The following is a 12,935-nucleotide window of genomic DNA, read 5'->3' as shown; positions in this document are numbered from 1 at the left end:
TTGCTGTGGCTCTGGTGTAGGCCAGCGGCTACAGCTCCAATTCAACCCCTAGCCTGGGAACCTCCACATGCTGCAAGAGCAGCCCAAGAAAAGGCAAAAAGCCAAAAAAAAAAAAAAAAAAAAAAAAAAAAAGAACATGGGGTCTGCTGAGAGCTAAGGCTGGAAAAATCCTGAGGGCCTAGAATGCGACGTGACTTAGAAGGCAATGTCCTTGCTATTTTTTGATAATCCCTGCATACTCTAGTCTTAACACTTCCTGGTTACACAGAATTCTTTCTACATCTAAATTCACCACAATTTTGTGTGAAAGGTCATATTTGTTGTTTTATTTCTAAAACCTCTCTGGTATTACTTACGGTTTTAGCAAGGGAGAATAGTGACAAAGATATACCTGGCTAGAAAACAGCCTAAATAGGTCTTCCCAACCGAGGAGCATTGTGAGGAAGGTGGACAACCCATTTGGCCAGCTGGAATTTCTCAAGTTCAACAGAGTGATAAACATCATAAGAGGAGTGACCCTTGTGGCTCAGCGGCGATGAGCCTGACTAGTATCCATGAGGATGCAGGTTTGATCCCTGGCCCCACTCAGTGGGTTAAAGGATTGGGCATCGCCATGAGCTATGGTTTAGGTCACAGACACAGTTCGGATCTTGGCTGTGGCGTAGGCTGGCAGCTGCAGCTCTTATTCGACCCCTACCCTCGGAACGTCCATATGCCACAGGCGCAGCCCTTAAAAAAAAAGTCTTAAGAAAGGTGACCTCACAATTTGGGATAACTCCCACACCTGAGAGGGTTATGAAGACTTGCTAACACACTTATGCAAATGACCAAGAAATGTACTCAAGGATAACAGAGCCTTTATTTCAAGCCTAGGCTTTTTAAGAAGCCTAAGACTCCCTAAGTGACAAATGCCAATACTTTTCCCATTGAGAAACAGAATATGGGAAAAGACCAAGGATACACACACAAAAGAAGAAAATAAGATTAACATCAAAAATTCTAGAAAGGGAACATGCTGTTTTAAGTGGAACCATAGGGAGATAAAGTTTTTAGATTCAAATCTGGCAAGACCCAGATACAATGTACTTAATAACAGGCAAGAACAAATCACTTTAATGATTCATATGCTCTGCCCCAGAATAACAGCACAACAATTATGCTTCTACCCTAGTTACTACCTCTTGTTCCAATGTACGATTACACTGAACTTTTAGTATATGCTGCTAGAAGCTACTGGAAAAACAGAGTACAGTGTCTATAAAAACGGGGCTCCTGCACTGGAGGAACTTACAATCTGATGGAGAAACTGGAGTCCAATCCACAAACATACACAAATAGCATAAGGCTGTACACCCTGAGTGACAGAGGAAGAAGCAAGTGACAAGCAAAGAGCATGAGATACTATAAGTGAAAACAGAGTATATAGCTCCAGGCTGCTTCATGTTAGCTGAATAAGTTGGAACTTCACACATAGGTAATATGTAGGGCAAATACAATTTATGACCCAAAAGGAGACTTTTATTTAAAAATAAAAGGGGTACTAAAATGAACAGGTGGAAATGATCTAAAATAGGCAGAGATTAGAGTTCCCGTTGTGGCTCCCAACTAGTAGCCATGAGGTTGTGGGTTCCATCCCTGGCCTTGCTCAGTAAGTTGGGGATCAGGCGTTGCCATGAGCTGTGGTGTAGGTGGCAGACGTGGCTTGGATTAGGCGTGGCTGTGGCTCTGGCATAGGCTGGCAGCTGCAGCTTTGATACCACCTGGGAACCTACATGTGCTGCAGGTGCTAAAAAGCAAAATAAAATAAAATAGGCAGAGACTGGCCCATTACAGGGGAAACTGGGACATAAAGTCTCCCAAGCAACAGGGGGTCCCTGAGTATGTTTCTGGATTCAGGGGACGGCAATGAAAATGGAACGACAGGGTAGATGTTGGCTTTTAAGTGACTAAATAGGGTGAGGAAATGAAAAACTAGGTGAATACTCGTTCAAAGAAAAGTTGAAATTTGGAGGGGAAGTTTGCAGGGATTGCTATGAGCTGAAGCTTAAAGATAGGACAATTAAATGGAAGTGACCAGTGGGAACAGCGAGACTTGGGGCTAGAACTAAGGACAGGCCGTTTGGAAATAACTTGCAGATACTAACGAGTGTGGATGAGTAACATCCAAAAGATAATTCCATTATCATGTTCTCATCTCAAGTTTTATCAATTTGCATCCTCTTGGATTCTCTTCACTCACCAGGTTGAGCCCCTCCTAGCTTCCCACCTGCCCTGCCAAATCTCAAAGAGCTTATAATTCCATTAAAATACCAAGTTAAACATCTCTGGCATTTCCTACATTTCCAAAGAGCTGTTAAAATACATTGTATTTACTAATAAAACCTTCTAGTTTCAAGTTATAGCACTAAAGCAGACAATATAAAAACTAAGAACATAGTATCACTTTCCACAAATAATCTTGTTATTTTTGGCTACTACAGTGAGTCAAATATTTTTAAATGATCTGACTACTTTTCAGAGAGTTTAGCTGTTCTTTCAAACTAGAGCATCTAGCAAAGGAAGAAAAACAGCCATTTCAACAAAACTGGGTGTGAAAATACGCAAGGGAGGAAAATAATGTTTTCCTTTCAATAAGTGTATATAATATAAGGAGGAGAAATCTGGAGAGCTTAGGATACAAGTATCAGGATGTTTACATTCAGGCAGGGTCGGATCACAAAGAACTTTGGGGAGCTCCCACTGTGGCTCATTGGAAAAGAATCCGACTAGGAACCATGAAGTTGTGGGTTCAATCCCTGGCCTTGCTCAGTGGGTTAAGGATCCAGCGTTGCTGTGAGCTGTGGTGTAGGTCACAGACGCGGCTTGGATCCTGTGTTGTTGTGGCTGTGGTGTAGGTGGGCAGCTGTGGCTCCAATTCGACCCCTAGCCTGGGAACCTCCATATGCCTTGGGTATGGTGCTAAAAAGTGAAGCAAAAAAAAAAAAAAAAAAAAAGCCAAAAAAACCCAAAGAACTTTGGGATCCCAACCTTTGCCAGCAGAACACACTACTTCTTCTCCAGCGTAGTCTCAGAAAGGTTGGTACCAAATTAGCCAGGGCACCAATTAGGCTGCACAATTAACCCCGTCCTCTGCAGGTTATTAAGAAGAAAAAAATGGAGTAAGTAGCAATTTTCTGCCTCTCCACATGGGCGGGGTGGTGGGGGGGAAGAGGAGGCATTCGACACTGTCCATGGCTCATGAGAAAATACAAGTACTATATAAGCCTCAAAGACAGATTCAAAGGACTACCTGTCAGTAGTAATTTGCCAAGTTTCATGCTCTGTTGATATCATTAAGAGCCCATATCCAAAGTTGAAAGGTGAAAGCCTAGATAACGGATTTAGGATGGCCTATTCTCTATAGGGGAGGGTTTCAGAAGATTAACTGTCCCTATTCTCATTCCACTGGCACTACAGTATGGACTGATTTCCACCTCAGCTGAACAAATAACAGAAACGGCTCATTTAGCCCAACCCAGAAAACTTGCTTATTCTGAGATTTCACAATAATACAAAAAGAGAACAGAAAGGATTAAGAGTCTTTTGTGCTTAAAATACACTGACTTACCCCATGCACTCCTTATTTCCTTAACTGTCTCAATATTAAAAGAAGGAAAACACGGCGGGGCTTTGTCTTTACTACTTTCAACCTTGCCCTCTCTACGTCTGCACTGGAGAAGAGCAAAGCCACGCACAGGTTCTGGCAAACTAGAGTCTCAAGAACACAAGCAGTAGGCCTGTCCTTCAGCACCTTCCTCCTGCCTCTCCCAGATGCTGAAACTCACTGCCACGGTGGAGAAGGGGCTGAGGATGTCTCAAGTGTAGACAAGGTTAGAAGTCTTCAGCAAGGTGAGATTTGCTGAACCTCTCAGCAACTAGCTGGGTTTATACACATCTGAGTCATACCCTGGTGAAGAATCAATTTTTATAACTAAGAGATTTCTTATGGACATCAATAGCTACTTTTTGTTTGTTTGTCTGTCTGTTTTTTGGCCTTTTAGGGCCACACCTGTGTCATATGGAAGTTCCCAGGCTCGGGGTTGAATCGGAGCCACAGCTGCTGGCCTACACCTCAGCCACAGCATCGCAGGATCCAAGCTGCATCTTCAAACTACACCCCAGCTCATGGCAGTGCTGGTTCCTTAACCCACTGAGTGAGGCCAGGATTGAACCTGCATCCTCGTGGTTCCTAGTTGGGTTCATTAACCACTGAATCCCAAAGGGAACTCCTCATTGGCTACTTTTACTTCACAAAAACAAAATCAGAAACAAAAACCAGTTGTTTGTATTAGGACAACCTTCTTGGCTGAAGAACTGTTCACGTCAAAGCCTTTATCTCCCCAAGGGGCGCTAAGAACCAGCACAGGAAAGCAAATTTCAGGAGCTTTCCCGACAAACACAAGTCAGGGATAAGGGGTTCGATATGCAAAGTCTTTTATTTAAAATTTTGAAAAGTTAAGACTACGACCACCTCAGTATATGCCACTCCCATTATAAGGAGGAATGACAGTTGCAGACTCATGCAGAGCTGCCTTTTCATTTACAGAACTCTGTTAGGCACTTTGAAGTGAAGCTTGGCTTCAAAATACAAACACTGGGGCTTTGGCTCAACCTTTTAATATAAAAAATTCACTGATGTACAAAAATGTGAAAGTGTGACAATGACAACATATGAAATTCTGTGATTGAGAGTCCCCTTGAGTGCACGCCTGGTGCACACGCACCCGCCCGCACGTACTCTGGCGTGGAAACATAAACTAATGCAAACCAGTGCTACCGAGAAGCGCCAACATGTGTGTTCTCCATTCCACCAGCCGCAGATCAATTATCTACTCCAAACATTCAGGAACAACAAGTACAGCATCTTCCAGGAACAGCAAGGCAGACTTCTTACTCACGATGGACCAGCACAAATAAACCCAGCAAAAAGAGCACTGCATACTAGAAAACAAACACAGGACAGCAAGTCAGAGAAGCTTTTGTGTTTTTTTAATTGTTATTTTTTGGCTTTTTGGCTTTCTAGGGCTGCACCCGTGGCATATGGAAGTTTCCCAGGCTAGAGGTCTAATCGGAGCTACAGCTGCCGGCCTACACCACAGCCACAGCCAAGCCAGATCCGAGCCGAGTCTGTGACCTACACTACAGCTCACAGCAATGCTAGATCTTTAACCCACTGAGCAAGGCCAGGGATCGAACCCACAACCTCATGGTTCCTACTCGGATATGTTTCCGCTGTGCCACGACAGGAACTCCAGAGAAGCTTTTAAAAGTGCACGAATCCTCGAAGTTAATGAACAAACTGGCCTTTGTGACCATGATAAATCAACACACTATCCAACTGGTCTTCCATCTTTTAACTATAATCCATTTAATAGTTTCCAAAATTAATAAAACATAAAGTACAAGATCTTACCTTAAATTTAGGATAGTCATTCATGAGGATCGTCACAATCCCAATATAAGGAACAAATCTAAACAAATAAACAAAAAACCTCATCATCACAGAACTTTCTAAGTAGCTGCTATCATTTACCAACATTCTCACTATCTTTCATAGAATACTAATTTTCAGCTCACAAAGTCCATTGGCATATATGGTCCTATTAGACCCTTTCAACAGCCCACGTGACAGGGAAGTTAGGGATATCTCCATTTTACAGATGAGGAAACAGCTGCTCATGCCTGAGATACATGGCTTTTGTGTGGTTGAACCGGTACCAGATCCAAGGTCACCTACCTCCAGTTAGTGACCCTAATGCGACATGTTAATTCAGTGCTAGGGGCTGGGTTTGTTGTTATAACCTTCGGAAAGCTGTCAATCTAGCTGGGGAGACATGCAAACACAGTCAGAACATTACCAAATACTTGATGTTAAGTGTCCAAAAAGGTGAATGTAACAGCTCTATTAACAGCACTTAAGATTTCACCACCCTCTCATTTTTTAACCACCGGTAATCTGGTTTTGGCTCTCTCAATCTTGAAGCTTCTTCTAGAATAGTTTAAATCACTCTATGCAGACGACCATTCTCAGTGCCTTTCTTCCTTTTCACTTCTGCAGCATTTGACTCTGAGGACCGCAAACTCGCCCTTGAAATCTTTCTCCCTGGTTTCTATAACCCACCACAAGCCTCTTTCTCACCTCTTGGCTGCTACGCCTTTGTTTTTTCTTGTTTTCCTCTTGTCCTTAAAGTTTGTTGCCTCAAACTAGATAAAACCACTTGTTAAATAATCTTATAGCATCGCTACTTCCTTTGAAGTCTTCACTACAAGTTTAATTACATCATTCGTTGCCTAACCAGCTGGATAGTGTCTCTCCCCTACTAGCTCTAAACCCTACAAGGGCAGACAAGGCCAATGCCAATCTGTCCCCCACTGTGTCTTCAAGGCTGAACACAACACCTGGCACACAGTTGGTATCCAGGAAATACTGCCTGATTCAGTTAGAATGTCCAGGCCTCTTCTTTTCTCTTTCCCTTGGGGATCTCATTTTCTTCTAGGACTTCCACTGACCCCTCAAAGCAAAAAGACTCTTCAACATCATAAGAATTCAGGGGAGAGAGAAATGTAGGAAGAAACAGGAGTCAGCAACGTACAACTCTCTTTTCTTCTGCTACTGAACTCCGCGCAGTGAGTACTGGGTGATACTGTCCTAGAGCCCGTCCAGGGAAGGGAGACTGGACTGAAGCAGAGACTGACCTTTGCATACTTTAGAATATCCCAGGAACTTTTAATCAGGGTACCCACGACCTCTGCACATACAAAAGCTGCACATCAGAAATTACCTCCTACATCACCCTCCACCATGGAAGCCTTAGGCAATCTGAAAAAACAGAGATTTTGTCTTTGGTCCATTTTCCTTCCTTTCCCTTCCTGTCTCCTGTCCTCACCCCCATCTGGTCCCTCTCCCTTCTGGCAGCATTACCCAGACCTCTCTCTCTCGCCACCGCCAAACTTCCATTCCCAGAGGTTGATGTTCCTTAAAACCCACACCTCCATTGTGAGAATCACCCGGACAGCTTGTTAAAAATGCAGATTGCTCTATCTTCCCAGATCTACTGAATCAGAGCACCTCTGGAAGACTGGGCCCAAATGACGCTGCTGCACGCTAAAGTGCAAAAAGCACCGTTCTAGCAAGTAAGATGTAGGGAACTGGCATGTGGTGACAAATAACATCCCTTCTTAAGGCCCATGGTTTAGTTTCAACCCCCGGGACCTTGTCCTGTGAGGTAAAAAGTTAACAGTCACTACAGAAAGGCTTGGCAAAGCTGTAGGAGAGCAGATGAAGGTTTTCTATATATTTATTGTTATTTTCTTATACCTAATGATTTTTTTTTTCCATTACAGCTGGTTTACAGTGTTCTGTCAATTTTCTGCTGTACAGCATGGTGACAGTGTTCTATATTTTTAATACACATTTTTTTTCTTTCTAATGCAATAACTCTATACCTCTATTTCTTCTGTCTCATTTATAACATCTTCATAAAAAGCAATAGTTTCAGTCTTTCAGAAGGAAAATCATCTAAATTAGGAACATAAAGGCAAATGCCTTACAGCAAAATGCAGGTTAAAAGCTCTAAAAGCATCTGTGACTTCTACTAAAACAATACCAGGCTGGAATTCCCTAGTGGCCTAGCACTTAAGGGTCCAGTGTTATCACTGCTGTGGCTTTTGAACTTCTGTATGCCACGGGTGCAGCCAAACACAGACAAACAAAAAAGTATCAGGCTGCTAATTCTGGCCTGATGATCAGTCAGAAACATTCTCATGGGTAGAGACTCTTGCATTACTTTCAAGCAATGATAAGTATGCTCAAAGAAGCACAATGATCACAGAGTCTGCTTACGGGTGATCCATGGAAACATTTTTCCCTCTAATGTGGTTTTTCCTTGCTCACCATAAGTCAAATAGAAGCAACCTGATCTTCAGGAGTAGTATAAGCAAAATAGAAGGTTGTCAGAATGTGACAGGCTGTCCAAAGTCAAAAAAAGACTTAATTCTCTGTACCATTGCTTCCCACCAGGGACAGAGACAGTCAAGAGTGACCAATCCAGTGCATAATGCCGCTACCATCAGTCATCTTACTTTCACATCTGTTGCACTTCTTCCTACTCTGCTCAGATCAACTCGGCCAAAGCAGAGTTAATAATAAGCAGAGGTTTAACGTAAGTAAAACAAATGCCATTCACAAAGCCAACTGCAACACCAGCCGTTAACCACCAAGTTAACATCTAGAAGGCAGAGTATGGGTAAATAAGTGTCCCTGAGAGTTCCTGGGGTCAGAAGTGTTGCTAAGGAAGGAGACTCAGAAGGAAGAACTATCTGCTGATGTTCTGGGTAAAAATCATTTTGCCTAAGGTCTGGGAAGTTTAGATGCTAGTAGATGACTTAAAAAGAACTGTTGTTTCTATCCCAGAATGACCTGTTTCAAGTTCAGTCAAAAGTACATTTTAAAAGCTTCCTCCATTAAAAACTGAGTTTTTTGTTGGACAGAGAGCTCACTTACTTGGCACCTTCTTTTATTTTTGTTCCTCTTTTCATTGTCAATTTTTCTCTTCTCTTGTGCCAGACTTTCATCCTTTTCTCCTATTGCTTTCTACTCTTTGTCTAACAGGTTCTCATATTTTTCAACTACCTGAATTTAGAAAGAGTCATCCCTATTCTTAGTTGGTTCAGTATTAGTTTTATTTTCTGAAACTATTTTATTACATGCTACCAACATGAATGAAGCTTAAAGACACTATGCTAGGTGAAAGAAGCCAGACATAAAAGACCATGTATTTGTAAGGTTCTGTTTATATTATAATATGTCCAGAACAAGCAAGCCATAGAGACAACAAACAGATTAGTGGCTGCCAGGAGCTACAGGGAGAAGGGGATGGGGAGTGACTGCAGATGAGTAAGTACCACGTTTTCTTTTTGGGGTGTGGCAATGTTCCGGAATTAAATAGTGGTGATGGTTTTACAACCTTGTAAATACAATAAAACCCACTGTACTGAACATTTTATCAATTTTATATCCCAATATATGTGGATTATATCTCAATAAAAAAACTTTAAACTTCTTTTTGTTTAGGGTCTTAGGCTTCAGTGTAAAATTTTTTTGTGTGCAGCTGTTTGAAAACATTTTTTTTTTTTTTAAATTCATAAAGACATTTGTACCACAGCCACAGACAGGTCTGAAGAAAAGCTCTATTCTCAAAGTTTGGGTACAGTCTAACTCTGAAATAGAGTTTAGCATTTTATAAACACAATTTCCACAAAAGGAGGTTATGTGCCCCATTATATGTCAAGGTGAGTGGTGATATAATCAATGGAAAGTAAATTTGCACAGCTAAGAGTCTCTGCTCCTGCTGTTCATGTCCCAGATGTTCATGAAAAGTTACTTAATTCAGAGAGAACTGGGCTATAACACCTTTTTTTTTTTTTAAAGTAAAAGCCAGAAAAAGGCTTACACTTTCAATGTTGGGATTTAGAAATTACACTGTATAGTGTTTGGGATTTTTCAAAAATTCTTCAGAAAGACACATTACTTGAGTAAAAAGAAAGCCTGCTTCCTCCACCCTTTCATAGGATGATACACTTTTAACCCAAATGGGGGGTCAGAGTGAGCAGAGAGAACTGCATTAAACACCTGTGAATCAAGATGCAGACAAAGGGACACTCTGTCATCCCAGCAGGAGTATAAATAAAACTGTTTGGCAAAATTTGTCAAAAGCCTTAAAATATGCTTATGTTTCACCAGGTTATTCTACTTCTAAGAACTTACTGAGAAGAAATGTTTGGGGAGTTCCTGTTGTGGCTCAGTGGAAATGAATCTGACTAGGCTCCATGAGGATGCAGGTTCAATCCCTCGCCTTGCTTAGTGGGTTAAGGATCTGGCATTGCCGTGAGCTGTGGTGTAGGCCAGCAGCTACAGCTCCAATTCGACCCTTGGCCTGGGAACCTCCATAGGCTGCAAGAGCAGCCCCAAAAAGACAAAAAAAAAAAAAAAAGAAATGATTGATTGGACAGAGGCACTGAGGTATACGTAACAGAGATGCTCATTATAACACTGACCCCAACAACAAAAGAAAACAAAGGCATCCAACAATAGGAGATCAGCTAAATAAAAATATGGTCCTTCCACACAGTGGAATGGCATATAACTTTGAAAATGATGATATGGAAATCTTTTGATTTGTATATACTAATAACTTTGGGGCATAAAAAAGAGGTTATAGCAGTGTGACCATTTCTCTCCCCATACAAAAAATGTGCTTATGTAGGTATACAAAAAGCAAAAAAAAAAAAAAAAAAAAAAAAAGGATTAAATATTTATGGGGGAGAGGAGAAAAGTAACTTTGCTTTTTGATGATTGTTATTTCCTCATGTTTCTACAAGAATCTGTACATGTGCAATTAAAGGAAAAACAAAAAGACTCAAAGAGGCTGATATTAGCAGCACCTTGGGAACTGAGGGAAACGGGGACTGTGACTTTGCAGAAGTACTGATGATCTACTTTGAATTCTAAAAGTTTAGCTCCATCATGGGAAATCAGGCTCCCTTGAACGGAAGGCATCCTTAAAAAAACCACCTCTACAGAAGACAAAATATACTGGTGCCTTTTTGGATCTGGTGTCTCTGGCCCCAAACTGAACATCTCTTATGCTATAACCGAGGCAGCTTTCACCTAATAACACAGTTCCTCAATCCCACTGTTCGCTGGTAGAATCACTGAATCCAGTGTCTGTTCTAGGTCAGAAGGAACAGATGTTCTGACAGTGGTTAAGAGTGTCATATGGCATCTCAATGGTGAGAACAAGCAGCTACCTAGCTCAAAATGTTATACCAGTGATTCTGGTGTGATGGTTACTGGTTTCTGGAGTCAGCCGGCCACTTACTATCATCGATCAGTGGGACTTAGAGAACCTAACATGTTTGTGTTTCCTCATCTGTAGAGTGGAAATAGCAGGGTTCTTCTGAGGTTAAAATGAGGTAAAACTTGTAAAGAAAGCACACAGAATGAGTCTCTGGCAGAAGGTAAGCCCTAATAAATGTGAGTTATTGTTAATACTATTAATAACATGAAAGTAGTAATAATCCCATACTTCCTCATACCAATAACTTACAATTCCTGTCCTCCACTCATCTGTTCTCCTCATAAAATCTGAAATAAACAGGCTTAATATAACTTTTAAATTTCACTTGACCTCAATAATTGCAAAATTAGGAATACAAAAAATATGGAATAAATTATCACGATAAAATTAATTGATGTGAATACTTGCCGACTCAGTAAATACTTAAGAAATTTAAGTTTCAAGAAGCAGGATGAACACTGCTCTGGATCCCCAGAGCCTAGCACACAATAGACATTAAAGAACATTTCTTTCTTTCTTTTTTTTTTTTTTTTGTCTTTATACGGCTGCACCTGCGGCATATGGAGGTTCCCAGGCTAGGGGTCCAACCAGAGCTGTAGCCGCCAGCCTACACCACAGCCACAGCACCGCCAGATTTGAGCCACATCTGGGACCTACACCACAGCTCATGGCAATGGCGGATCCTTAACCCACTGAGCGAGGCCAGGGATTGAACCCACATCCTCATCCCACTGAGCCACAATGGGAACTCCAAAGAACATTTCTTAAATGAATTAAACAAACAAATGAATTGTTTAAATTGTCACTCTATTCATCCTCATCACTAATATTCTATTCTTCTATAGCAACCCATAAGCTCCCCTCTGGAGCAGCAAACCTGAAGTTTCAAATGCATTTGAAGAAGCATACGTTTTCAAAGGACACAAGGTGATTTGGCAGAACCAGGACTAAACCATTATAGTCACTTGTGTATGCTCAGACAATAGATTGAGAGCCAAGGTTTCAAGGGATATGCAAAGCTTGGTAAATGCCCCCCTCTGTACTTACCCCCTAGCTCTGCCCACAACATCTTTTTTCTCTAGCCAGTGTTGTCCTTGTTTATAGAGACCTCTGTCATCCACTGCATTATTATCTCCTTTGGTCAAAAACTTGATATGTCCATTTTGCCTTAAAAGAGGAAAGGAAACCCAAGTCATCAAATACCTTCATGCCACTTGAAAGCACAAGATTTGCTCTTGTTAACCGAAAATTCCTGTGGAAACCGTGGCATTTTATCATCATTCCCAATATCCAAATAATTATTTATTTAGCTAAAAGGATGTTCATAGCTGAACTGTTTATAATAGCAAGAAACTGGAAACAAGCTCAGTCTAACAGGAGTTGAAATCATGCAAGCATTAAGGAGGATGATATAGAAGAACATTTAATGATATTAAAGATCATACAAATTTTATAAAGTGAAGAAATATTACAAAACAGCATGTAGAGTATAATCTCATTTTTATATTAAAATAAACACAAACCACCAATTTTCCAGAAATAATAATAAAAAAAAGGAACACATTAAACTACCCTAGAGGATATAATCTGCAAAATGAAGACTATGGGAAAACTACTGAATGACCCAGTTTCTTCAACCAATAAGGAACAAAGAAAAATAAGGAACAAAGAAAATTAGAGAAGGAATTTATAGGTTAAATAAAAGAGATTATAAAGCCATATTAACCAACTGCAACTGTGGACGTTCTTTGAATCTGGGTTCAAACAAAATTTTTTAAAAAGTTAGAAGTTCATTGGTTATGCTTTATAGATATTTATTGAAATATTTACATATGATATCACACGATATCTAGGATTTGATTCAAAATAACACAGGCAGGAGAATGGGAAGAGGTGGTAGGGTAGGTGGGGCAGAATTGGCTACAGACTAATAATTATTGGGACTGGGTGACTGGTACATACATGGAAGTTCATTATACTGTTTTGTCTGCTTTTGTACATGCTAGAAATTCTTCACATTAAAAAAAAAGTAAAAAC

General features: G+C 40.8%; 1 protein-coding gene across 1 annotated transcript in view; it reads right to left on the bottom strand.

Moving 5' to 3' along the window:
- Positions 4,457 to 12,935, bottom strand: part of SEC11A (SEC11 homolog A, signal peptidase complex subunit) — a 42,742-nt gene continuing 34,263 nt past the window's right edge. The window contains exons 5-7 of the mRNA XM_021098904.1: positions 11,946 to 12,065; positions 5,453 to 5,510; positions 4,457 to 4,980 (exon numbers count right to left, since the gene is read on the bottom strand). Coding sequence (XP_020954563.1) covers positions 4,930 to 4,980; positions 5,453 to 5,510; positions 11,946 to 12,065 — 229 coding nt within the window. The 3' untranslated portion in view covers positions 4,457 to 4,929. The remainder of the gene's footprint in view (positions 4,981 to 5,452; positions 5,511 to 11,945; positions 12,066 to 12,935) is intronic.

The sequence above is a fragment of the Sus scrofa genome, chromosome 7, assembly GCF_000003025.6.
Source record: "Sus scrofa isolate TJ Tabasco breed Duroc chromosome 7, Sscrofa11.1, whole genome shotgun sequence".
Lineage (NCBI taxonomy): Eukaryota > Metazoa > Chordata > Mammalia > Artiodactyla > Suidae > Sus > Sus scrofa.
The sequence above is the reverse complement of the archived record's forward strand: the minus strand, read 5'-3'. Positions and strand labels throughout refer to the sequence as shown.